This window comes from Oncorhynchus gorbuscha, linkage group LG15, assembly GCF_021184085.1.
Source record: "Oncorhynchus gorbuscha isolate QuinsamMale2020 ecotype Even-year linkage group LG15, OgorEven_v1.0, whole genome shotgun sequence".
Lineage (NCBI taxonomy): Eukaryota > Metazoa > Chordata > Actinopteri > Salmoniformes > Salmonidae > Oncorhynchus > Oncorhynchus gorbuscha.
This window is the reverse complement of record NC_060187.1, coordinates 2,762,807-2,788,900: the sequence shown is the minus strand read 5'-3', so window position 1 is coordinate 2,788,900 and position 26,094 is coordinate 2,762,807. Positions and strand designations below refer to the sequence as shown.

Here is a 26,094-nt window from a genome sequence, read left to right as displayed (position 1 = left end):
GGCTCAGTTTGGTAGGCTGTCATCAGAGGCATCAGGGCTCAGTTTGGTAGGCTGTCATCAGAGGCATCAGGGCTCAGTTTGGTAGGCTGTCATCAGAGGCATCAGGGCTCAGTTTGGTAGGCTGTCATCAGAGGCATCAGGGCTCAGTTTGGTAGGCTGTCATCAGAGGCATCAGGGCTCAGTTTGGTAGGCTGTCATCAGAGGCATCAGAGCTCAGTTTGGTAGGCTGTCATCAGAGGCATCAGAGCTCAGTTTGGTAGGCTGTCATCAGGGCTCAGTTTGGTAGGCTGTCATCAGAGGCATCAGAGCTCAGTTTGGTAGGCTGTCATCAGGGCTCAGTTTGGTAGGCTACCATCAGGGCTCAGTTTGGTAGGCTACCATCAGGGCTCAGTTTGGTAGGCTGTCATCAGAGGCATCAGAGCTCAGTTTGGTAGGCTGTCATCAGGGCTCAGTTTGGTAGGCTACCATCAGAGGCATCAGAGCTCAGTTTGGTAGGCTGTCATCAGAGCTCAGTTTGGTAGGCTGGCATCAGAGCTCAGTTTGGTAGGCTGTCATCAGAGCTCAGTTTGGTAGGCTACCATCAGAGGCATCAGGGCTCAGTTTGGTAGGCTGTCATCAGAGGCATCAGAGCTCAGTTTGGTAGGCTGTCATCAGAGGCATCAGAGCTCAGTTTGGTAGGCTACCATCAGAGGCATCAGGGCTCAGTTTGGTAGGCTGTCATCAGAGGCATCAGAGCTCAGTTTGGTAGGCTGTCATCAGAGGCATCAGAGCTCAGTTTGGTAGGCTGTCATCAGAGGCATCAGAGCTCAGTTTGGTAGGCTGTCATCAGAGGCATCAGGGCTCAGTTTGGTAGGCTGTCATCAGAGGCATCAGAGCTCAGTTTGGTAGGCTGTCATCAGAGGCATCAGAGCTCAGTTTGGTAGGCTGTCATCAGAGGCATCAGGGCTCAGTTTGGTAGGCTGTCATCAGAGGCATCAGGGCTCAGTTTGGTAGGCTGTCATCAGAGGCATCAGAGCTCAGTTTGGTAGGCTGTCATCAGAGGCATCAGGGCTCAGTTTGGTAGGCTACCATCAGAGGCATCAGGGCTCAGTTTGGTAGGCTGTCATCAGAGCTCAGTTTGGTAGGCTGTCATCAGAGGCATCAGGGCTCAGTTTGGTAGGCTACCATCAGAGGCATCAGAGCTCAGTTTTGGAGACTCAACAGTGACATGGAATTTGACTACGGTCTCCTGATTGCCTGTAATAAGGTTACATTTACATTTAAGTCATTTAGCAGACGCTCTTATCCAGAGCGACTTACAAATTGTCACCTTCACAGCCCTACTCATGACCTCACACCATATGACCTAGAGTTGTGACAGTTGGTACATAGGTCCCTCTTCTTACACGGAAGATATTTACCTCAAATCTGCCATGATGGATTTCCTAACATTTTGGGATTATTCTTTTTTTAAATCGGGATTTTCAACAACATATTTATGTTTTATTTTATTTTAATTATGTTATACTAAGTTGGATAGTTACATTGACCAATAAACAGCCATGTGGGCATTGTCTAGCATATACATGTGTAGACATCAGACACAGGAAAATGATATAGCAACTAAACTTGCTACGTATGTCCCAAACCCTGTCAAGACTCAACTGTCTTTAAAATGTCTTTGAGTCAATCAGTATTCAACCCCTTTGTTATGGCAAGTCACGAGTAAACATTTGTTTAACAAATCACATAACAAGTTGCAGGGACTCACTCTGTGTGCAATAATAGTGTTTAACGTGGTTTTTGAGTGGCTACCCTATCTCTGTTCCCCACACGTACAATTATCTGTAAGGTCCCTGATGAGCAGTACATTTCAAACAGATTCAACCACACAGACCTGGGCGGTTTTGCAATGCGTCGCAAAGACGGGCACCTATTGGTTAAAAAAAAATGTTTAAAGCAGACATTGCATATCCCTTTGGGCATGGTGAAGTTATTAATTACACTTTGCTTTCATACAGGAAGCCCTGCCAAGGTGCTGCACGCCAAACAGCAGTGTATTGCCACACACCCACACGAGCTAACTGTATCATATCATCGCAAATCAGTGGCACTGAACGAATCGTCTACCGGACCGAATGTTTAAACGTGTTGTAGGCGAAATGTCCGTGCCAAGTTTCGGTTCCAACGGGTCTTTGCTGGAGTCTACAGAAAATGGCGTCTTGGTTGTCAAAAAGTTATAAGATAAATGATTCACACGCGGGTATAAATTACGACTAAAGGACAATAGGACAAACAAACGAGTATAAATGAGTCAACAGCTGAGTCATCCTTAAACTCTCACTTTGATGAATTAAACTTCAACTGCGCTGCTGTCCTGCTTTACAGCGCGCAGCGGAGGGACAGTGTACAGACACATGACACAGTTCTACTAAAATGTTGCAGTGTGGCTTCAGGTTTTTAAAGCTTGATAGTGGATAACCACTAAAACTGTAAAAGAAGAAACATATAGGCAGGCCTATTACAGAAACATTTGAGCAGTAGTCTAGGCTGGCTACACAACTACAATACATGTTGATTGCACCATACAGCAAATGCTGCATTCAACCGCACCGGTGATCCATGCTGTGAAACATGTTTTTAGTTTAAATGTTACAACAACCTGTAGCAACCTAAAGTCTTTGTTATTTGGATGTTATTGAAGACTTTTTGATTAGGGTCTCAGCATATTATGCACATCTGCAACCATAGCAACAAAGGTTGGACAAATATATATTTTTTGTTTTAATATGTTAAACGCTGTATACAGCATCCAATCAATGGGCAGTTTGAGCCAGGTGTACGCCCACTTTTTTTGTAAAAACAAACGTAATAGGATATGCCTGGCCACAAACTCGTGTTTTTTTTTTTAAATGGCTTTTACTTTGATTTGACACATCTGCTGTACACTAGACAAAAATATACATTTTTGGTCCTGAATACAAAGTGTTATGTTTGGGACAAATCCAATAGTACCACTATCCATATTTTTAAGCATAGTGGTGGCTGCATCGTGTTAAGGGTATGCTTGTCATCATTAAGGGCTGAGGAGTTTTTCCGGATAAAAAATAAACTGAATGGAGCTAGGCACAGGCAAAACCCTAGAGGAAAACCTGGTTCAGTCTGCTTTTCACCAGACACTGGGAGAGGAATTCACCTTTCAGCAGGACAATAACCTAAAACACAAGGCCACATATACACTGGAGATGGTTGCCATGAAGACAGTGAATGTTCCTGAGTCGACTTAAATCTACTTGGAAATCTATGGTAAGGCCTGAAAATAGTTGTCTAGCAATGATCAACAACCAATCGGACAGAGCTTGAAGAATTCAGAAAAGAATAATGGGCAAATATTGCACAATCCAGGTGTGGAAATCTCTTAGAGACTTGAAAGACTCACAGCTGTACTGACTGCCAATTTATCTTTATGGAGTATTGTGTGTAAAGATAAGAGAAGAAGAAAAAATATATATTTAATTAATTTTGAATTCAGGTTGTAACACAACAAAAATGTGTAATAAGTCAGAGGGTATGAATACTTTCTGAAGGCGGGGGAGGGGCTGGGTGGGAGGGAGGGGGGGTGGGTGGGGATGGCTGGGTGGGAGGGAGGGAGGGAGGGGTGGGGATGGGTGGGAGGGAGGGAGGGAGGGGCAGGGTGGGGTGGGGAGGGAGGGGCTGGGTGGGGTGGGGCTTGGCGGGGTGGGGTGGGGAGGGAGGGAGGGGCAGGGTGGGGTGGGGAGGGGCAGGGTGGGGTGGAGTTGGGGTGGGGAGGGAGGGGCTGGGTGGGGTGGGGCTTGGCGGGGTGGGGTGGGTTGGGGAGGGGCAGGGTGGGGAGGGAGGGGCTGGGTGGGGTGGGAGGGAGGGGCTGGGTGGGGAGGGGCAGGGTGGGGGCTGGGTGGGGATGGGGTGGTGGGGAGGGAGGGGATGGGTGGGGTGGGGAGGGAGGGGCTGGGTGGGGTGGGGAGGGAGGGAGGGGCTGGGTGGGGTGGGGAGGGAGGGGCAGGGTGGGGTGGGGCTTGGCGGGGTGGGGTGGGGAGGGGAGGGAGGGGCAGGGTGGGGTGGGGAGGGGAGGGGCAGGGTGGGGTGGAGTTGGGGTGGGGAGGGAGGGAGGGGCTGGGTGGGGTGGGGCTTGGCGGGGTGGGGTGGGTTGGGGAGGGGCAGGGTGGGGAGGGAGGGGCTGGGTGGGGAGGGGAGGGGCTGGGTGGGGAGGGGTGGGAGGGAGGGAGGGAGGGGATGGGTGGGGTGGGGAGGGAGGGGATGGGTGGGGTGGGGAGGGAGGGGCTGGGTGGGGTGGGGAGGGAGGGGCTGGGTGGGGTGGAGTTGGGGTGGGGAGGGAGGGGCTGGGTGGGGTGGGGCTTGGCGGGGTGGGGTGGGTTGGGGAGGGGCTGGGTGGGGTGGGAGGGAGGGGCTGGGTGGGGAGGGGCAGGGTGGGGCTGGGTGGGGTGGGGAGGGCAGGGAGGGGAGGGAGGGGCTGGGTGGGGTGGGAGGGAGGGGCTTGGGGGGTGGGAGGGAGGGGCTGGGTGGGGAGGGGCAGGGTGGGGGTGGGAGGGAGGGGCATGGCGGGGTGGGGTGGGGGGTGGGAGGGTGGGTTGGGGAGGGGCAGGGTGGGGTGGGGTGGGAGGGAGGGGCTGGGTGGGGAGGGGGGCTGGGGCGGGGTGGGAGGGAGGGGCTGGGTGGGGAGGGGCAGGGTGGGGCTGGGTGGGGAGGGGCTTGGCGGGGTGGGGTGGGGTGGGGAGGGGCACGGTGGGGAGGGGAGGGGCTTTGTACATAGCTATATTAGAATTAAATATTTAAGGTAATTTCATCAAACTTATGAGGGTCTCCTTGGCACTACTCCATGAGCAGGAGGGTCTTCATGTAGGCTACAGTGTCCCGCAAAAGCATCCTGTTGTCCCACATGTGGGTATTTTATATTGTATTATATTTTATATTTTATATGCGATCACCCTAATGATGACATATTCTTGTGGTAGAAATTTCACCCTGAAAATCTCTCCCTCAAAACAACAGTACTTTTTCAAATCCAATGTATTTTACTGTATACGTTGACAAATTACATTGAAACAACGTTGTTTCAACCAGTTTGTACACAGTGAGTAGTTTACCTATTACCGTTTAGAAGTAACTCAAGCTTTAATCACTGATCAACATCCTGTTGCCGAAATATGAAAATGTATTATTGATGTATTTGATTGAATTCTAATTTCTTTAAATGTCACCCCCAACAACATATTCTGTCCTGCTGATAAACTGTAAGCAGTAGTCCCCTGAAGACTGGTCCTCTGTCAGAGATTTAACCCCCTCGTCACCACAGCTGTGCTTTAATTTGTGATTATTGCGAGGATCAGGTTAAGGGCTCTGCTCCCTTTGTGCTGCTGTGTCACCAGAGTCACCTTGAGGTGACACCTTAACCACGTCACCTTATCCTTCTATTGACTAGGAGGTCTAATGTTAAAAGTCAATAGTTAGACTCGTGCCCATTCTTTCTCGTTTCTGGACTGGCTACAGAGATCATGTGGATAAGCAGACTCACCTCGGTGTCCTCAGTTACATTTGGCTTTGTGTTATAAAGGTCATTCAAGTGACTTGAAGGTTACAAACGATGAGAACAGAGTGACATTTACCTTAGTCAGCAGGATCATCACTGGACTTTTCAATATGTAGACAAATCTGAACTATTATCTACACAGCTGTCTGCTTGTCTTAAACCAGCTGTATTCTCTACACAGCTGTCTGCTTGTCTTAAACCAGTTCCATTCTCTACACAGCTGTCTGCTTGTCTTAAACCAGTTCCATTCTCTACACAGCTGTCTGCTTGTCTTAAACCAGCTGTATTCTCTACACAGCTGTCTGCTTGTCTTAAACCAGTTCCATTCTCTACACAGCTGTCTGCTTTTCTTAAACCAGCTGTATTTTCTACACAGCTGTCTGCTTGTCTTAAACCAGCTGTATTCTCTACACAGCTGTCTGCTTGTCTTAAACCAGTTCCATTCTCTACACAGCTGTCTGCTTGTCTTAAACCAGCTGTATTTTCTACACAGCTGTCTGCTTGTCTTAAACCAGCTGTATTCTCTATACAGCTGTCTGCTTGTCTTAAACCAGTTCTATTCTCTACACAGCTGCCTGCTTGTCTTAAACCAGCTGTATTCTCTACACAGCTCTCTGCTTGTCTTAAACCAACTGTATTCTCTACACAGCTGTCTGCTTGTCTTAAACCAGCTGTATTCTCTACACAGCTGTCTGTCCAGGGTTCAGGGTCCAGGGTCCAGGGCTGGGTGTGGAGCTTTAACATCTTGGGTACTGACCAGTCAGGGATATTTCTACTGGCCCGGGTTGGCCTGTCTACAGTCTAAAATTCCATGCAATGTTTTCAGTGTGCTTGTTATTAGTTTGGTACGTGTTTTACTAGCCTGTACTAAAAAAAGGTGCTAGCCTCAGGCTAGAGGGCTAGCTTAATTTCCATCCCTAGGTGACCTGTTTGGGTGTGGCTGCTGATTGCAGACGATCACTCCAGATGACTCCAGGTTATATAGGAGTGAGTATTAGTGACTGCTTTGAAAGAGTTTAACTTCGGGTCAGAGAGACTTTCCCCTTCTTGTCCTGCAGGAATAGAATTTACCCCACCTCCACCCCACTTACCCTGCACTGTCATCAACCACCCCTCCTATAATACCTCCAGCCACTCAGGTTGCAGTACTGTCTTCAATTTAGCCTAGCACTTGATAATGTTAACGTGTGAGCCTAGCTAACTACAGAACTGATTAGATACGAGCATAATGGTAACGTTTGTTTACAGTTTTTTTCACTGTCAAATCAAACTTTATTAGTCACCTGCGCCAAATACAATAAGTGTAGACTTTACTGTGAAATGCTGACTGACAAGCCCTTAACCAACAATGATAACGAGGCTGTATACAGGGGGTACCGGTTAGTAATGAGACTATATACAGGAGGTACCAGTTAGTAATGAGACTATATACAGGGGGTACCGGTTAGTAATGAGACTATATACAGGGGGTACCGGTTAGTAATGAGACTATATACAGGGGGTACCGGTTAGTAATGAGACTATATACAGGAGGTACCAGTTAGTAATGAGACTATATACAGGGGGTACCAGTTACTAATGAGACTATATACAGGGGGTACCAGTTAGTAATGAGACTATATACAGGGGGTACCGGTTAGTAACGAGACTATATACAGGGAGTACCGGTACCGCATCTATGTGCGAGGTTACAGGTTAGTCGTGGTCATTTGTAAGCTGTGTTAGCTATTCTTAAGCTATGAAAAGTACTTATCATTATATATAGCTCAAATATATCCAATTGTCAAATTAAGTTTTACTTTTTGATTTCACATGCAATTCAATATCTTATTTATCCTGTGCTTTGCCTGGCCTTCTTCACTTGTACCTCAGGCCTCGATTCAGCTCTCAGGTTCTGTCTGTATCATATACTCAATCTTAAACTTAGAAACTATTATAACTTCTCAAATGTCTTTGTTTAAATGACAAATGAAGGTTTGTGTAATAGGAGAAACAGTAAATGGCTTCAGTGAAGTGGAAATGCTCACGGCTGCAATATAGCGTTCATGTGTCATTAGCCTCTTCAGTGTGCTATTCATTAGCCTCTTCAGTGTGCTATTCATTAGCCTCTTCAGTGTGCTATTCATTAGCCTCTTCAGTGTGCTATTCATTAGCCTCTTCAGTGTGCTATTCATTAGCCTCTTCAGTGTGCTATTCATTAGCCTCTTCAGTGTGCTATTCAATAGCCTCTTCAATGTGCTATTCATTAGCCTCTTCAATGTGCTATTCATTAGCCTCTTCAATCTGCTATTCATTAGCCTCTTCAGTGTGCTATTCATTAGCCTCTTCAGTGTGCTATTCATTAGCCTCTTCAGTGTGCTATTCATTAGCCTCTTCAGTGTGCTATTCATTAGCCTCTTCAGTGTGCTATTCATTAGCCTCTTCAGTGTGCTATTCAATAGCCTCTTCAATGTGCTATTCATTAGCCTCTTCAATGTGCTATTCATTAGCCTCTTCAATCTGCTATTCATTAGCCTCTTCAGTGTGCTATTCATTAGCCTCTTCAGTGTGCTATTCATTAGCCTCTTCAGTGTGCTATTCATTAGCCTCTTCAGTGTGCTATTCATTAGCCTCTTCAGTGTGCTATTCATTAGCCTATTCAGTGTGCTATTCATTAGCCTCGTTCAGCTAGTAGACGTCGGTTCAGTTCCATTCAGCATTGGTATAATTTAAGGACATTAGAATGTACCAGTCTGTGTGGATATTCGGAGCTATGTCTTGTCACTTTGAGTTGTTCTGTACAACAGAGACGTGGATATGGTGTTGTTTTAACCTCAGAACATGACAGGTCTAACTGAAATGTACATTAAATTGATATAAATCAGGTTGCATTGAAAGCAATCACTGTATTGAGTGTCCTGATTGTATTGAATGGAATTAACTGAGCGAGCTGTTTGTCTGTCTTAGCAGAGAGGTAGTCAAGGAGATGGGTGTGGACTCACCACCCCAGGTATTGGACAGGTAGCTCCTCAGACCCCTCCTCCTCTCCTCCTCTCAACCCCCCCTGGTATATATCTCCTTCCCATAGATTCCTATAGAGACTCTTTGCCTGTCCTGTCCTGTTGTCATCCATAGTCCTCATAGCCACTCGTTCATTCAGACTGAGACAGGGACCAGAGGTTCATCCTGGAGTCAGTGGAGCACACAGCACTGCTCAACCTCAGCGCCAACATGTTGTATCTGGAGACGGGGACGCCCACGTCGTACAGCGAGGTAAGGCCCAGGGAGGAGGCACCTACTGGGGCATCAGGGACCGCTAACGTCTCCTTGGCTCCATGGAGCTTCTGGAGCTCCATGGTGGGAGTGGGACTGGAGAAATGCTAAATATATCAATACCTTATTAGTAGTGTTACTGCCGTTTTTATATTTTAACATTTTCACCACGTTAAATCTTTTTGCTGTGATTTGGTGTCGGACTTTATTGGCGGCTTAGGGCTTCGTGGTGGTATAGGGGCTTTAACATAAAGAAGGAATTTGAAAAAGTTGAAACAGTTCAAAACAAATTTTAAATCTGTCTGTGGCACTCACAGACAAACAAATGGACAGGCAGCAGATTACTTTTCGTTTGTGTTTCGATTCAGTGGCTTTGTATGTGTTTATCTGCGTGTGTGCGGCGTTGTGTGTGTGTGTGCAGCATTGTGTGTGTGTGTGTGTGTGTGCAGGGGAATGTAAACACCTGGAGTGTTTGTTGAATAGAGGAAGAGGCGCTGTATGAAATGGCTGCTCTGCTCCGCTACCCTGAGATGTGGCCCTGCACTCTGCCATTAGCCCTGTTAACATCTGGAGTCACAACTATTGACTCACCATAGTTCCATTAGCTCCATTATCTCCAATAGTTCCATTATCTCCAGTAGTTCCATTATCTCCAATAGCTCCATTAGCTCCAGTAGTTCCATTAGCTCCAATAGTTCCATTATCTCCAATAGTTCCATTAGCTCCAATGGTTCCATTAGCTCCAATAGTTCCATTAGCTCCAGTAGTTCTATGAGCTCCAGTAGTTCCATTAGCTCCAATAGTTCCATTAGTTCCAATAGTTCCATTAGCTCCAATAGTTCCATTAGCTCCAATAGTTCCGTTATCTCCAATAGTTCCATTAGCTCCTGTAGTTCCATTAGTTCCTGGAGTTCCATTAGCTCCAATAGTTCCATCAGCTCCAATAGTTCCATTATCTCCAATAGTTCCATTAGCTACAATAGTTCCATTAGCTCCAGTATTTCCATTAGCTCCAATAGTTCCATTATCTCCAATAGTTCCATTAGCTCCAATGGTTCCATTAGCTCCTGGAGTTCCATTAACTCCAATAGTTCCATTAGCTCCAATGGTTCCATTAGCTCCTGGAGTTCCATTAGCTCCAATAGTTCCATCAGCTCCAATAGTTCCATTATCTCCAATAGTTCCATTAGCTACAATAGTTCCATTAGCTCCAGTATTTCCATTAGCTCCAATAGTTCCATTATCTCCAATAGTTCCATTAGCTCCTGTAGTTCCATTAGCTCCAATAGTTCCATAAGCTCCAATAGTTACTATAGCTCTAATAGTTACATAAGCTCCAATAGTTCCATAAGCTCCAATAGTTACTATAGCTCTAATAGTTACATAAGCTCCAATAGTTACATAAGCTCCAATAGTTACTATAGCTCTAATAGTTACATAAGCTCCAATAGTTACATAAGTTCCAATAGTTACTATAGCTCTAATAGTTACATAAGCTCCAATAGTTACTATAGCTCTAATAGTTCCATCGGTGTTTTACCATTCATTAGACAAGACGATGAGGGTTCATTAATTATGGCATGGATTGCATTGCTTTATTGCTTGATTTAAGGCTGTGTGTTTTTTTTGATTGCCTAATTGTTACATTACAGAAATGTAAATTAATATAATAATCTCTGATTCGTCTCCCCAAATTGTCTTGCAACTTTATTGTGTGAGTTTGTCATTTGTTTCTGCGTTTGATTCAATTTGTAAGTCGCTCTGGATAAGAGCATCTGCTAAATGACTTAAATGTAAATGTAATGTAAATGATTCATTTTTGTAGACAGTAGATAAAATGGTGGCTGTGATTGAGGGGTGGATCTGGAGATGGGGAGCTGTGATTTGATGAGCATTGTGGAGTAGAACTATTGGAGCTTATAACCAGGAAATGGTCCCTTTGTATGGAAACAACATAATATAATATACAATATAGCCCAATATAATGTATCATAGTTTAAGATGGTTAAATGGAATCCTTTAAAGAACGTAAAATGTTTGTATGAGTAAGCTACATGGGGACAACTAAAATGATTTATTTTGGGTTGTCCAAAATGGAGCCACTATATAATGTACTGTAACCAGAAATATAGGGTTTACAGATGTTTTGGCAGTTAGATTTACAAGGTGTGACATGGGCATTAAATAAGGGTTGATTCTCTGCTATAATAACCATCTGGAAAAAAGACCTTCTGGTCTTGGAGAAAGAAATGACATGATAGAAAGTTGTCCCTGTTTCCTTCTTTCCTAATGACAGATAATGGCCGTGACAACTAGTGACTGTCGTTATAGTCAGTAAGGGTTCTGTTTGTTTATTTAGGATTATGTCATTCCTTTTCAAATATCGCTTCACTTTGAGCAAGTCAAATCCTTTTTGTAGAGGCTAGAATATAGTTGTATTACAGTCCTACTTAACGTCAATCTTTCTGGATTTCAGGCACATTTCTTTTATCTCGTATTTTTACGAAAATTGACATTAAGATATTTTTGTAATATGCTTTCTGTGCAGTTGAACAGTTCCTAACTGTCTGCTAATGACACTAAACATAAAGGACAGTATATTTATTTGTTTGCTAGTTTATTGGTTCCATTAGTTTGTCTGTAAAGATGAGTCTGGTGTGATGACAGTCTCCTGGTGTGATGACAGTCTCCTGGTGTGATGACAGTCTGGTGTGATGACAGTCTCCTGGTGTGATGACAGTCTCCTGGTGTGATGACAGTCTCCTGGTGTGATGACAGTCTGGTGTGATGACAGTCTCCTGGTGTGATGACAGTCTCTTGGTGTGATGACAGTCTCCTGGTGTGATGACAGTCTCCTGGTGTGATGACAGTCTGGTGCGATGACAGTCTCCTGGTGTGATGACAGTCTCTTGGTGTGATGACAGTCTCCTGGTGTGATGACAGTCTCCTGGTGTGATGACAGTCTCCTGGTGTGATGACAGTCTGGTGTGATCAATCAAATGTATTATAACGCCCTTCTTACATCAGCTGATGTCACAAAGTGCTGTACAGAAACCTAAAACCCCAAACAGCAAGCAATGCAGGTGTAGAAGCACGGTGTCTAGGAAAACCTCCCTAGAAAGGCCAGAACCTAGGAAGAAACCTAGAGAGGAACCAGGCTATGAGGGGTGGCCAGTCCTCTTCTGGCTGTGCCGGGTAGAGATTATAACAGAACATGGCCAAGATGTTAAAATGTTCATAAATGACCAGCAGGGTTAAATAATAATAATCACAGTGGTTGTCGAGGGTGAAACAGGTCAGCACCTAAGGAGTAAATGTCAGTTGGCTTTTCATAGCCAATCATTCAGAGTATCTCCACCACTCCTGCTGTCTCTAGAGAGTTGTAAACAGCAGGTCTGGGATAGGTAGCACGTCCGGTGAACAGGTCAAGGTTCCATAGCCGCAGGCAGAACAGTTGAAACTGGAGCAGCAGCACGACCAGGTGGTCTCGGGACAGCAAGGAGTCATCAGGCCAGGTAGTCCTGAGGCATGGTCCTAGGGTTCAGGTCCTCAGAGAGAAAGAGAGAGAGAGAGAATTAGTGAGAGCATACCTAAATTCACACAGGACACTGGATAAGACAGGAGAAATACTCCAGATATAACAGACTGACCCAAGCCCTCTGACACAAACTATTGCAGCGCCAAATCACAGCCCCCATACCACTAGAGGGATATCTTCAACCACCAACTAACCATCCTGAGACAAGGTCGAGTATAGCCCACGAAGATCTCCCCCACGGCACAACCCAAGGGGGGGGGGGGCGCCAACCCAGACAGGAAGACCACGTCAGTGACTCAACCCACTCAAGAGACGCACCCCTCCTAGGTACGGCATGGAAGAGCACCAGTAAGCCAGTGACTCAGCCCCTGTAATAGGGTTAGAGGCAGAGAATCCCAGTGGACAGAGGGGAACCGGCCAGGCAGAGACAGCAAGGGCGGTTCGTTGCTCCAGAGCCTTTCCGTTCACCTTTACACCCCTGGACTAGACTACACTCAATTATAGGATCTACTGAAGAGATGAGTCTTCAGTAAAGACTTAAGGGTTGAGACTGAGTCTGCATCACTCACATGGACAGGGAGACCATTCCATAAAAATTGAGCTCTATAGGAGAAGCCCTGCCTCCAGCTGTTTGCTTAGAAATTCTTGGGACAATTAGGAGGCCTGCATCTTGTGACCGTAGCGTACGTGTAGGTACGTACGGCAGGACCAAATCAGAGAGATAGGTAGGAGCAAGCCCATGTAATGACTGTCTGGTGTGATGACAGTTTCCTGGTGTGATGGCCATCTCCTTGTGTGATGACAGTCTGGTGTGATGACTGTCTGGTGTGATGACAGTCTGGTGTCAATCTGCTACTCTCCCCACTTTATAAGATGGCTTCTAAAATGGTTGTTAGGACTAAACACCTATGTCTATTTGTTCTCCTAAAGCCCACCAGTGTTAGTGCTCAGGTGACGAGTCTATCTACCTATACTTGACCACTCCTCTCTGCTTTCACTGTATAGTACTGTTGTCAACACACACTGTTAGTCCCAAGTGGAGGGGGTGTAGATAGAGGACTTCAGCTGAGATCTAAGACCCCATTTTGTGGGTTTTTAATCTGGGGTCAGTTCACAACTTTTGCTCTCAATAGGTCTTTGCAAATAGAGGGGGGAAAATGAGTTCCATTATTTTTTATCCAGCCACACAAGACTGACTGTATTTAGGGAACGCTACAGTGCTTCTATGATCAGAGGAATATTGAAAGAGAACTTTGGGGGAATTCAATATTTTCCCAAGGGGTTTGGAGACTTTAAGATGTCTCAAATATATTCTAAGATGTCTCAAATATATTCTAAGATGTCTCAAAGATATTCTAAGATGTCTCAAAGATATTCTAAGATGTCTCAAAGATATTCTAAGATGTCTCAAAGATATTCACATCCACGTGTTTGGAATGCAGAATCGCAAATGTCAAATTTTCTTGAGAAGAGACAGAAATCATTTGCATATAAGTAACAGAAAGAAAAGGGGTATCAACAGTATTTACTTAATGGTTTATTTAAGATTATATACTGGGTGGTTCAGGCCTTGAATGCTGATTGGCTGAACGCCATGGTATATCAGACTGTATACCACAGATATCACAAAACATGTATTTTTACTGCTCTAATGACGTTGGTAACCAGTTTATAATAGCAATAAGGTGGTTTATGATACAGGGCCTTGCAAAAGTATTCAACCCCTTGGTGTTTTTCCTATTTTGTTTCATTACAACCTGTAATTTAAATTTCATGAAATGGACATACACAAAATAGTCCAAATTGGTGAAGTGAAATTTAAAAGATTCTTAAAAATAAAAACAGAAAAGTATTGTGTGTGTATATATGTGTTCACCCCCTTCGCTATGAAGCCCCTAAATAACATCTGGTGCAACCAATCACCTTCAGAAGTCACAGAATTAGTTAGATTGTACACAGGTGGACTTTATTTAAGTGTCACATGATCTGTCACATGATCTCAGTATACATACACCTGTTCTGAAAGGCCCCAGAGTCTGCAACACCACTAAGCAAGGGGCACCACCAAGCAAGCAGCACCATGAAGATCAAGGAGCTCCCAAACAGGTCAGGGACAAAGTTGTGTAGAAGTACAGATCAGGGTTGGGTTATAAAACAATATCTGAAACTTTGAACATCCCACGGAGCACCATTAAATCTATTATTTAAAAAAATTAAAGAATATGGCACCACAACAAACCTGCCAAGAGACGGCCACCCACCAAAACTCACGGACCAGGCAAGGAGGGCATTAATCAGAGAGGCAACAAAGAGACCAAAGAGAACCCCGAAGGAGATGCAAAGCTCCACAGTGGAGATTGGAGTATCTGTCCATAGGACCACTTTAAGCCGTACACTCCACAGAGCTGGGCTTTACAAAGGAGTGGCCAGGAAAAAGCCATTGCTTATTAAAGAAAAAAATAAGCAAAGATGTTTGGTGTTCACCAAAAGACATGTGGGAGACTCCCCAAACATATGGAAGAAGATACTCTGGTCAGATGAGACTCAAATTGAGCTTTTTGGCCATCAAGGCAAACGTTATGTCTGGCGCAAACCAAACACCTCTCATCACCCAGAGAACACCATTGAAGCATGGTGGTGGCAGCATCATGCTGTGCGGATGTTTTTCATCGGCAGGGAAACTGGTCAGAATTGAAGGAATGATTGATGGAGCTAAGTACAGGGAAATTCTTGAGGCAAACCTGTTTCAGTGTTCCAGAGATTTGAGACTGGAACAGAGGTTCACCTTCCAGCAGGACAATGACCATAAGCATACTACTAAAGCAACACTCGAGTGGTTTAAGAGGAAACATTTAAATGCAGAGTCATAGCCCAGACCTCAATCCAGTTGAAAGTCTGTGGTATGACTTAAAGACTGCTGTACACCAGCGGAACCCATCCAACTTGAAGGAGCTGGAGCAGTTTTGCCTTGAAGAATGGGCAATAATGCAAGTGGCTAGATCTGCAAAGTTTATAGCGACATACCCCAAGAGACTTGCAGCTGTAAATGCTGCAAAAGGTGTCTCTACAAAGTATTGTATTTAGTTATGCACACTCAAGTTTTCCGTTTTTTTTGTCTTATTTATCGTTTGTTTCACAATACAAATATATTATAATTTCCAGGGTGCAAGGCAACAAAATAGGAAAAATGCAAATGGGGTGAATACTTTCGCAAGCCACTGTATTTAGCCAATATACCAAGGCTCTAAGGGCTGTATCCAGCAACTCTTAGGAAAGCCTTTAGCCGTGGCATATTGGCCAGGAACTCATAGGAAAGCCTTTAGCCGTGGCATATTGGCCAGGAACTCATAGGAAAGCCTTTAGCCGTGGCATATTGGCCAGGAACTCATAGGAAAGCCTTTAGCCGTGGCATATTGGCCAGGAACTCTTAGGAAAGCCTTTAGCCGTGGCATATTGGCCAGGAACTCTTAGGAAAGCCTTTAGCCGTGGCATATTGGCCAGGAACTCTTAGGAAAGCCTTTAGCCGTGGCATATTGGCCAGGAACTCTTAGGAAAGCCTTTAGCCGTGGCATATTGGCCAGGAACTCTTAGGAAAGCCTTTAGCCGTGGCATATTGGCCAGGAACTCTTAGGAAAGCCTTTAGCCGTGGCATATTGGCCAGGAACTCTTAGGAAAGCCTTTAGCCGTGGCATATTGGCCAGCAATTCTTAGGAAAGCCTTTAGCCGTGGCATATTGGCCAGGAACTCTTAGGAAAGCCTTTAGCCGTGGCATATTGGCCAGGAACTCTTAGGAAAGCCTTTAGCCGTGGCATATTGGCCAGGAACTCTTAAGAAAACCTTTAGCCATGGCATATTGGCCAGGAACTCTTAGGAAAGCCTTTAGCCGTGGCATATTGGCCAGGAACTCTTAGGAAAGCCTTTAGCCGTGGCATATTGGCCAGGAACTCTTAGGAAAGCCTTTAGCCGTGGCATATTGGCCAGGAACTCTTAGGAAAGCCTTTAGCCGTGGCATATTGGCCAGGAACTCTTAGGAAAGCCTTTAGCCATGGCATATTGGCCAGGAACTCTTAGGAAAGCCTTTAGCCGTGGCATATTGGCCAGGAACTCTTAGGAAAGCCTCTATTACCTCTATTACCTCACCTCTATTACCCCCTTCGGGCCAGGTCTATGGGCCATCTCACCTCTATTCCCCCCCTCGGGCCAGGTCTATGGGCCATCTCACCTCTATGCCCCCTCGGGCCAGGTCTATGGGCAATCTCACCTCTATGCCCCCCTCGGGCCAGGTCTATGGGCAATCTCACCTCTATGCCCCCCTCGGGCCAGGTCTATGGGCCATCTCACCTCTATTCCCCCCTCGGGCCAGGTCTATGGGTAATCTCACCTCTATGCCCCCCTCGGGCAGGTCTATGGGCCATCTCACCTCTATTCCCCCCTCGGGCCAGGTCTATGGGTAATCTCACCTCTATGCCCCCCTCGGGCCAGGTCTATGGGCCTGGCTCGGACATAGAAATATAATCTATAGAAAGGGCTTGGAACTGCTTACTCTGGTAATTTAAAAGCTTGATTAATTACTTTTCTATGTTTGGAAGCTCTAGGGCAGAAGTAGTTGAGTTGCAGCCCTTTTACTCATTTCTTGACAGAACAAAATTACCAGTAAAAGTAAGTGTCACGTTCGTTATATAAGTCGGACCAAGGCGCAACGTGGTGTGCGTACGTTCTTTATATTATAAGAACGAACACTGAACAAAATAACAAAATGAACCGTGACGCTAATATGAGTAGTGCAGGCAGGCAACTAAACATGGAATAAGAACCCACAAATAATAAAGGGAAAAGGGCTGCCTAAATATGATCCCCCAATCAGAGACAACGATAAACAGCTGCCTCCGATTGGGAACCATATAAGGCCACCATAGACATGTAAATACCTAGACCTACAAAAACCCTAGACAATACAAAAACCCTAGACAATACAAAAACTATCATACCCACCCTCGTCACACCCTGACCTAACCAAAAGAATAAAGAAAACAGAGATATTAAAGGTCAGAGCGTGACAGTAAGTCTGATTGGTTTAACGTGTGAATTAATGTAGAGGACTACTGTACTGGATCTCAGACTTATCTCATTGGTTAGAGTCCTCACCCTAAATAGCCTATAGAAACCCCCGATCCCTATTTTTATAAATTGTCATAGGAATGTCAATGCTCATACATTACATGTCTAGTATGTACCAATCCCAATAGTTATAATGATACAGCAGGTCACTATGAATACCAAGCAGCAGTAACGTTTCTGTTTGTATGTGAGGAATCCCTGATATGCGTCTCTCCACATAATCCATTTGGATTCCTGCTGTGGAATCAACAGGCTGTCATTCTGAAGGTCAACAGTCTGTCACTCTGAAGGTCAACAGTCTGTCACTCTGAAGGTCAACAGTCTGTCACTCTGACGGTCAACAGTCTGTCACTCTGAAGGTCAACAGTCTGTCACTCTGAAGGTCAACAGTCTGTCACTCTGAAGGTCAACAGGTTGTCACTCTGAAAAACAAGCATTTGTGTAACAGTATTGATAGCTAGCATAGCATTTAGCATTAGCATTCAGCAAGCAACATTTTCACAAAAACCAGAAAAGCATTCAAATAAAATAATTTACCTTTGAAGAACTTCGAGTGTTTTCAATGAGGAGACTCAGTTAGATAGCAAATGTTCAGTTTGTCCAAAAAGATTCTTTGTATAGGAGAAATCACTCTGTTTGGTACATCACGTTTGGCTACCAAAAAAAAAACGAAAATTCAGTCATCAAAACGCATAACTTTTTTCCAAATTAACTCCGTAATATCGACTGAAACATGGCATACGTTGTTTAGAATCAATCCTCAAGGTGTTTTTCACATATCTCTTCGATGATATATCGTTCGTGGAAGTGTGCTTTCTTCTCTGAATCCCATGGAAAAAATGCCTGCAACTGAAGATTACGCACCAATTTAGACAAAGGACACCGGGCGGACACCTGGTAAATGTAGTCTCTTATGGCCAATCTTCCAATGATATGCCTACAAATACGTCACAATGCTGCAGACACCTTGTGCAAACGGCAGAAAGCTTAGGCTCATTCAGGGCACATTCACAGCCATATAAGGAGACAATGGAAAACAGAGCCTCAAAAATTCTGCTCATTTCCTGTTTGAAGTTTCATCTTGGTTTCGCCTGTAGCATCAGTTCTGTGGCACTCACAGATAATATCTTTGCAGTTTTGGAAACGTCAGAGTGTTTTATTTCCAAATCTGTCAATTATATGCATAGTCGAGCATCTTTTTGTGACAAAATATTGCTCTTAAAACGGGCACGTTTTTTTATCCAATAATGAAATAGCACCCCCATAGGTTGAAGAGGTTAACAGATCTCTATGGGCTTGTGTCCTATGGAACGTTGTCCCCCCCCCCCATGACAGCCGCCCTATGGGCCCTGGTCTAAAGTAGTGCACGACCCCTATGGGCCCTGGTCTAAAGTAGTGCACTACCCCTATGGGCCCTGGTCTAAAGTAGTGCACTACCCCTATGGGCCCTGGTCTAAAGTAGTGCACTACCCCTATGGGCCCTGGTCTAAAGTAGTGCACTACCCCTATGGGCCCTGGTCTAAAAGTAGTGCACTACCCCTATGGGTCCTGGTCTATAGTAATGCACTACCCTGGTCTATAGTAGTGCACGACCCTGGTCTATAGTAGTGCACTACCCTGGTCTATAGTAGTGCACTACCCTGGTCTAAAGTAGTGCACTACCCCTATGGGTCCTGGTCCAAAGTAGTGCACTACCCTATGGGTCCTGGTCTAATGTAGTGCACTACCCTATAGTACCTGGTCTATATTAGTGCACTACCCTGGTCTATAGTAGTACACTACCCTATGGCACCTGGTCTACAGTAATGTACTACCATTTAGGACTCATGTAGTTTTCCCTAACGGGCTGAAATGCTGACTCCAGAATCTGCATTTAGACAAAGAAATACACAGAGAAGTGGAACAGAACAGACGGCCTTCCATCTGAGCAGCCACCACAGCCACCAGGCTGGGCCTCAGAGGGCTGTAAAACAGACGGGACTGGGCCTCAGAGGGCTAGGAGCAGCACGGCTGTAAACAGACGGGACTGGGCCTCAGAGGGCTAGGAGCAGCACGGCTGTAAACAGACGGGACTGGGCCTCAGAGGGCTGTAAACAGACGGGACTGGGCCTCAGAGGGCTAGGAGCAGCACGGCTGTAAACAGACGGGACTGGGCCTCAGAGGGCTAGGAGCAGCACGGCTGTAAACAGACGGGGCTGGGCCTCAGAGGGCTAGGAGCAGCACGGCTGTAAACAGACGGGGCTGGGCCTCAGAGGGCTAGGAGCAGCACGGCTGTAAACAGACGGGGCTGGGCCTCAGAGGGCTAGGAGCAGCACGGCTGTAAACAGACGGGGCTGGGCCTCAGAGGGCTAGGAGCAGCACGGCTGTAAACAGACGGAATTTTTAAGAGCAGTTAAAGTAGGGATTAAAATGGCTGCTGTATTACAGTGGAATCAGACCAGATTAAAAGCAATAGGAGAGAAGAGGAGGCCTGAGTCTCCTTCACCCACTTCTCTTGTAAGTGTTGATAGCTTCCCCTTCCACTCAGTTAAACATTCCATCTGACTATAGGTGAATTTTTGGTTGACGGTTGACTTGTCTTTTGGTCTTCCTTCATTCTTTTGTTTCTCTCTTTTCATTCCCGATCTGTTCGTTCTTCATCCTTGATGTCTTCGTTCCTTCCAGAAATATAATAGAAGTAGAGTTCTCCAGATCACTCACTTCTCATAATCCCTCTTTGTAAGAAGTGAACAATCATCATCTTTATCATGTCATCTCATCAACCTCTAGTTTTCTCTCCATCGCTATAAGGGGCTTTGATGTTTAATCTGCGGTTTCTGGCCAGCATCAGGCTATTCATTAAAATGATCATTTGCCTTCTGTGATAATTAGTGGCTGTCAGGTAGCTCCTGGTGAAAACACTCACACACACACACACGCACGCACACAGGACCAGCACTCACAGTAATGCACTAAACAGGGAACAGGTTGTTATTTGGGACACAGGCTAGGTAGGGAGCAATTTACACCAAAACACCACCACCTTAAATAAAATAAAAATGTTTTAATGCCAGCCATATTGCTGATGTACCCCTGCTCTGACTCATGACCTATCAGAACACAATCTCTAAACCAGATCTCTGACTCATGATGTGTGAGAACACAATCTCTAAACCAGATCTCTGACTCATGATGTGTGAGAACACAATCTCTAAACCAGATCTCTGACTCATGATGTGTGAGAACACAATCTCTAAACCAGATCTCTGACTCATGATGTATGAGAACACAATCTCTAAACCAGATCTCTGACTCATGATGTGTGAGAACACAATCTCTAAACCAGATCTCTGACTCATGATGTGTGAGAACACAATCTCTAAACCAGATCTCTGACTCATGATGTATGAGAACACAATCTCTAAACCAGATCTCTGACTCATGATGTATGAGAACACAATCTCTAAACCAGATCTCTGACTCATGATGTGCGAGAACACAATCTCTAAACCAGATCTCTGACTCATGATGTGCGAGAACACAATCTCTAAACCAGATCTCTGACTCATGATGTGCGAGAACACAATCTCTAAACCAGATCTCTGACTCATGATGTGCGAGAACACAATCTTGTTGTTGTTTTTAGTCGCACTGTTTTGCTTTATCTTGGCCAGGTCACAGTTGTAAATGAGAACTTGTTCTCAACTGGCCTACCTGGTTAAATAAAGGTGAAATAAAAATAAATAAAACACTTACAACAAGCTACAGCCATCAGCATAAGAAGCTAATCTACCCTTATGATCTGAGTCTTACTAGGCTACCCTTGAGCATAAGAAGCTAATCTAGCCTAGTGATCTGATCCTAACCAGGCTACCCTTTAGCATAAGAAGCTAATCTTGTTATGCAGGTGAATGAGGACCCAAAAGCGACTTGGCGAAAACAGAGTCTTTATTCCAGTAAAGGAAATAGGCAATACTCCTGGACAATCAGAGCAGAAAACAAAACATAAAAAACTTAATTCCACTCGTAGTGACGAGGACAGACTGGAGACTCGACCATTAACTGTAGGTTGCCTCGGGAAGGCACCGACCGTAGCAGACTCAGACACCTGCTCACACGCAGCATCTGAGGGAAACAAGACACGACAGGGCGAGACAAAGACACAACACGGCGAACAATATACAAGGATCCGACAGGACAGAAACGGAAAACAAGGGGAGAAATAGGGACTCAAATCAGAGGGCAAGATAGGGAACAGGTGTGAAAAGACTAGATGATTGAGTAGGAGAATGAGGAACAGCTGGGAGCAGGAACGGAACGATAGAGAGAGGAGAGAGAGGGAGGGGGAGAGAGAGGGATAGAAAAAGGGAACGAACCTAATAAGACCAGCAGGGGGAAACGAACAGAAGGGAAAGCATAATGACAAGACAATATAAGACAAAACATGACAGTACCCCCCCACTCACCGAGCGCCTCCTGGCGCACTCGAGGAGGAACACTGGCGGCAACGGAGGAAATCATAGATCACAAACAGTCCAGCACGTCCCGAGAAAGAACCCAACTCCTCTCCTCAGGACCGTAACGGAAAACGATAAAAAGGGAAACTAGGGTACTACTCAAAAAAAAAAATGAGACACGGGTAGAGAACTGAAAGCTTTAGAGCAAACAGGACCAAACAGGCCAGGAGAGTAACAACTAGGGACAGACTGAGACACAGCAAGGGCAGGAACAAGAACAGGAGAGATGCGGTGGCAGGGAACAGACTGAGACCCAGCAAGACCAGGAGCAGAAGCAGAAAAAAATTACCAGACTTATTCTGCGCGCAGTCCGAACACGCAGCCACGAAACGGCGCGTGTCACGCTCCTGAGTAGGCCACCAAAACCGCTGGCGAATAGAAGCAAGCGTACCCCGAACGCCGGGGTGGCCAGCTAACTTGGCAGAGTGCGCCCACTGAAGAACAGCCAGACGAGTAGAGACAGGAACGAAAAAGAAGGTTACTAGGACAAGCGTGCGGCGACGGAGTGTGAGTGAGTGCTTGCTTAACCTGTCTCTCAATTCCCCAGACAGTCAACCCGACAACACGCCCAACAGGAAGGATCCCTCGGGATTGGTAGAAGCCACAGAAGAACTAAAGAGACGGGATAAAGCATGAGGCTTGGTGTTCTTAGTACCCGGGCAATAAGAAATAACGAACTCGAAACGAGCGAAAAACAACGCCCAACGAGCATGACGCGCATTCAGTCGTTTGGCAGAACGGATGTACTCAAGGTTCCTTTGGTCAGTCCAAACGACAAAAGGAACGGTCGCCCCCTCCAACCACTGTCGCCATTTGCCTAGGGCTAAACGGATGGCGAGCAGTTCACGGTTAGCCACATCATAGTTACGTTCCGACGGTGACAGGCGATGAGAAAAATACGCGCAAGGGTGGACCCCATCGTCAGTATCGGAGCGCTGGGACAGAATGGCTCCCACGCCCACCCCGACGCGTCAACCTCGACAATAAACTGTTTAGTGACGTCAGGTGCAACAAGGATAGGAGCGGATGCAAAACGCTTCTTGAGGAGATCAGAACAACAATCATACGACCGGTGAGGAGGAAGGGAGTTGGTTCTGGACCGACTGAAGACCGTGCGCAGACCATGATATTCCTCCGGCACTCCTGTCAAATCACCAGGTTCCTCCTGTGAAGAGGGAGCAGAACAAACAGGAGGAATAGCAGACATTAAACACTTCACATGACAAGAAACGTTCCAGGAAAGGATAGAATTACTAGACCAATCAAAAGAAGGATTATGACACACTAGCCAGGGATGACCCAAAACAACAGGTGTAAAAGGTGAACAAAAAATCAAAAAAGAAATGGTCTCACTATGGTTACCAGATACAGTGAGGGTTAAAGGTAGGGTTTCACATAATATACTGGGGAGAGGACTACCATCCAAGGCGAACATGACCGTGGGCTCCCCTAACTGTCTGAGAGGAATGTCATGTTCCCGAGCCCAGGCTTCGTCCATAAAACAGCCCTCCGCCCCAGAGTCTATTAATGCACTGCAGGAAGCTGCCGATCCGGTCCAGCGTAGATGGACCGGTAAGGTAGTACGGGTACTTGACGGAGAGGACCGTCTAGTAGCGCTTATCAGTCGCCCTCCGCTTACTGATGAGCTCTGGCCTTTAACTGGACATGAAATGACAAAATGACCAGCGGAACCGCAATAGAGACAGAGGCGGTTGGTGATTCTCCGTTCCCTCTCCTTAGTCGAAATGCAAATACCCCCCAGCTGCATGGGCTCAACACCTGAGTCAGTGGGGAAAGATGGTAGTGTCGGAGAGAGGGGAGACACAGTTAACGCGAGCTCTCTTCTATGAGCTCGGTGACGAAGATCTACCCGTCGTTCAATGCGAATAGCGAGTTCAATCAAAGAATCCACGCTGGATGGAACCTCCCGAGAGAGAATCTCATCCTTAACCTTAGCGTGGAGTCCCTCCAGAAAACGAGCGAGCAACGCCTGCTCGTTCCAGTTACTGGATGCAGCAAGAGTGCGAAACTCTATAGAGTAATCCGTTATGGATCGATTACCTTGACATAGGGAAGACAGGGACCAGGAAGCTTCTTTCCCAAAAACTGAACGATCAAAAACCCTTATCATCTCCTCTTTAAAGTTCAGATAATCGTTAGTACACTCAGCGCTTGCCTCCCAGATAGCTGTGCCCCACTGCCGAGCCCGACCAGTAAGGAGTGATATGACGTAGGCAATCCGAGCTCTCTCTCTTGAGTATGTGTTGGGTTGGAGAGAGAACACTATATCACACTGGGTGAGAAAGGAGCGGCACTCAGTGGGCTGCCCAGAATAACATGGTGGGTTATTAACCCTAGGTTCCGGAGGCTCGGAAGACCCGGAAGTAGCTGGTGGCACGAGACGAAGACTCTGATACTGTCCTGAGAGGTCGGAGACCTGAGCGGCCAGGGTCTCAACGGCATGCCGAGCAGCAGACAATTCCTGCTCGTGTCTGCCGAGCATCGCTCCCTGGAACTCGAGAGTAGAGTAGAGAGAATCCATAGTCGCTGGGTCCATTCTTGGTCGGATCCTTCTGTTATGCAGGTGAATGAGGACCCAAAAGCGACTTGGCGAAAACAGAGTCTTTATTCCAGTAAAGGAAATAGGCAATACTCCTGGACAATCAGAGCAGAAAACAAAACATAAAAAACTTAATTCCACTCGTAGTGACGAGGACAGACTGGAGAATCGACCATTGACTGTAGGTTGCCTCTGGAAGGCACCGACCGTAGCAGACTCAGACACCTGCTCACACGCAGCATCTGAGGGAAACAAGACACGACAGGGCGAGACAAAGACACAGCACGGCGAACAATATACAAGGATCCGACAGGACAGAAACGGAAAACAAGGGGAGAAATAGGGACTCAAATCAGAGGGCAAGATAGGGAACAGGTGTGAAAAGACTAGATGATTGAGTAGGAGAATGAGGAACAGCTGGGAGCAGGAACGGAACGATAGAGAGAGGAGAGAGAGGGAGGGGGAGAGAGAGGGATAGAAAAAGGGAACGAACCTAATAAGACCAGCAGGGGGAAACGAACAGAAGGGAAAGCATAATGACAAGACAATATAAGACAAAACATGACAAATCTAGCCTAGTGATCGGAGTCTAACTAGGTAGCCTTTAGCATGAGAAGGTAATCTAGCCTAGTGATCTGATTCCATTTTTTTTTGTACCTTTACACAAGGCAAGTCAGATAATAACAAATTCTTATTTTACAATGACGGCCTAGGAACAGTGGGTTAACTGCCTTTACGGCCTAGGAACAGTGGGTTAACTGCCTTTACGGCCTAGGGAGAGTTTGTTAACTGCCTTTACGGCCTAGGAACAGTGGGTTAACTGCCTTTACGGCCTAGGGGAGAGTTTGTTAACTGCCTTTACGGCCTAGGGACAGTTTGTTAACTGCCTTTACGGCCTAGGGACAGTTTCTTTACTGCCTTTACGGCCTAGGGACAGTTTGTTAACTGCCTTTACGGCCTAGGGACAGTGGGTTAACTGCCTTTACGGCCTAGGAACAGTGGGTTAACTGCCTTTACGGCCTAGGAACAGTGGGTTAACTGCCTTTACGGCCTAGGGAGAGTTTGTTAACTGCCTTTACGGCCTAGGGACAGTTTGTTAACTGCCTTTACGGCCTAGGGACAGTTTGTTAACTGCCTTTACGGCCTAGGGACAGTTTGTTAACTGCCTTTACGGCCTAGGGACAGTTTGTTAACTGCCTTTACGGCCTAGGGACAGTTTGTTAACTGCCTTTACGGCCTAGGGACAGTTTGTTTACTGCCTTTACGGCCTAGGGACAGTTAGTTTACTGCCTTTACGGCCTAGGGACAGTTAGTTTACTGCCTTTATGGCCTAGGGACAGTTTGTTAACTGCCTTTACGGCCTAGGGACAGTTTGTTAACTGCCTTTACGGCCTAGGGACAGTTTGTTAACTGCCTTTACGGCCTAGGGACAGTTTCTTTACTGCCTTTACGGCCTAGGGACAGTTTCTTAACTGCCTTTACGGCCTAGGGACAGTTTGTTAACTGCCTTTACAGCCTAGGGACAGTTTGTTTACTGCCTTTACGGCCTAGGGACAGTTAGTTT

At 46.0% G+C, this 26,094-nt stretch overlaps 1 protein-coding gene across 4 annotated transcripts in view; it reads left to right on the top strand.

Moving 5' to 3' along the window:
• Window positions 1–8,652: 8,652 nt before the first annotated feature.
• Window positions 8,653–26,094, top strand: part of LOC123996626 (tumor protein 63-like) — a 97,784-nt gene continuing 80,342 nt past the window's right edge. For all 4 annotated transcript variants that reach the window (XM_046300146.1, XM_046300144.1, XM_046300145.1 and 1 more), the window contains exon 1: window positions 8,653–8,818. In XM_046300146.1, coding sequence (XP_046156102.1) covers window positions 8,777–8,818 — 42 coding nt within the window. In that variant the 5' untranslated portion in view covers window positions 8,653–8,776. The remainder of the gene's footprint in view (window positions 8,819–26,094) is intronic.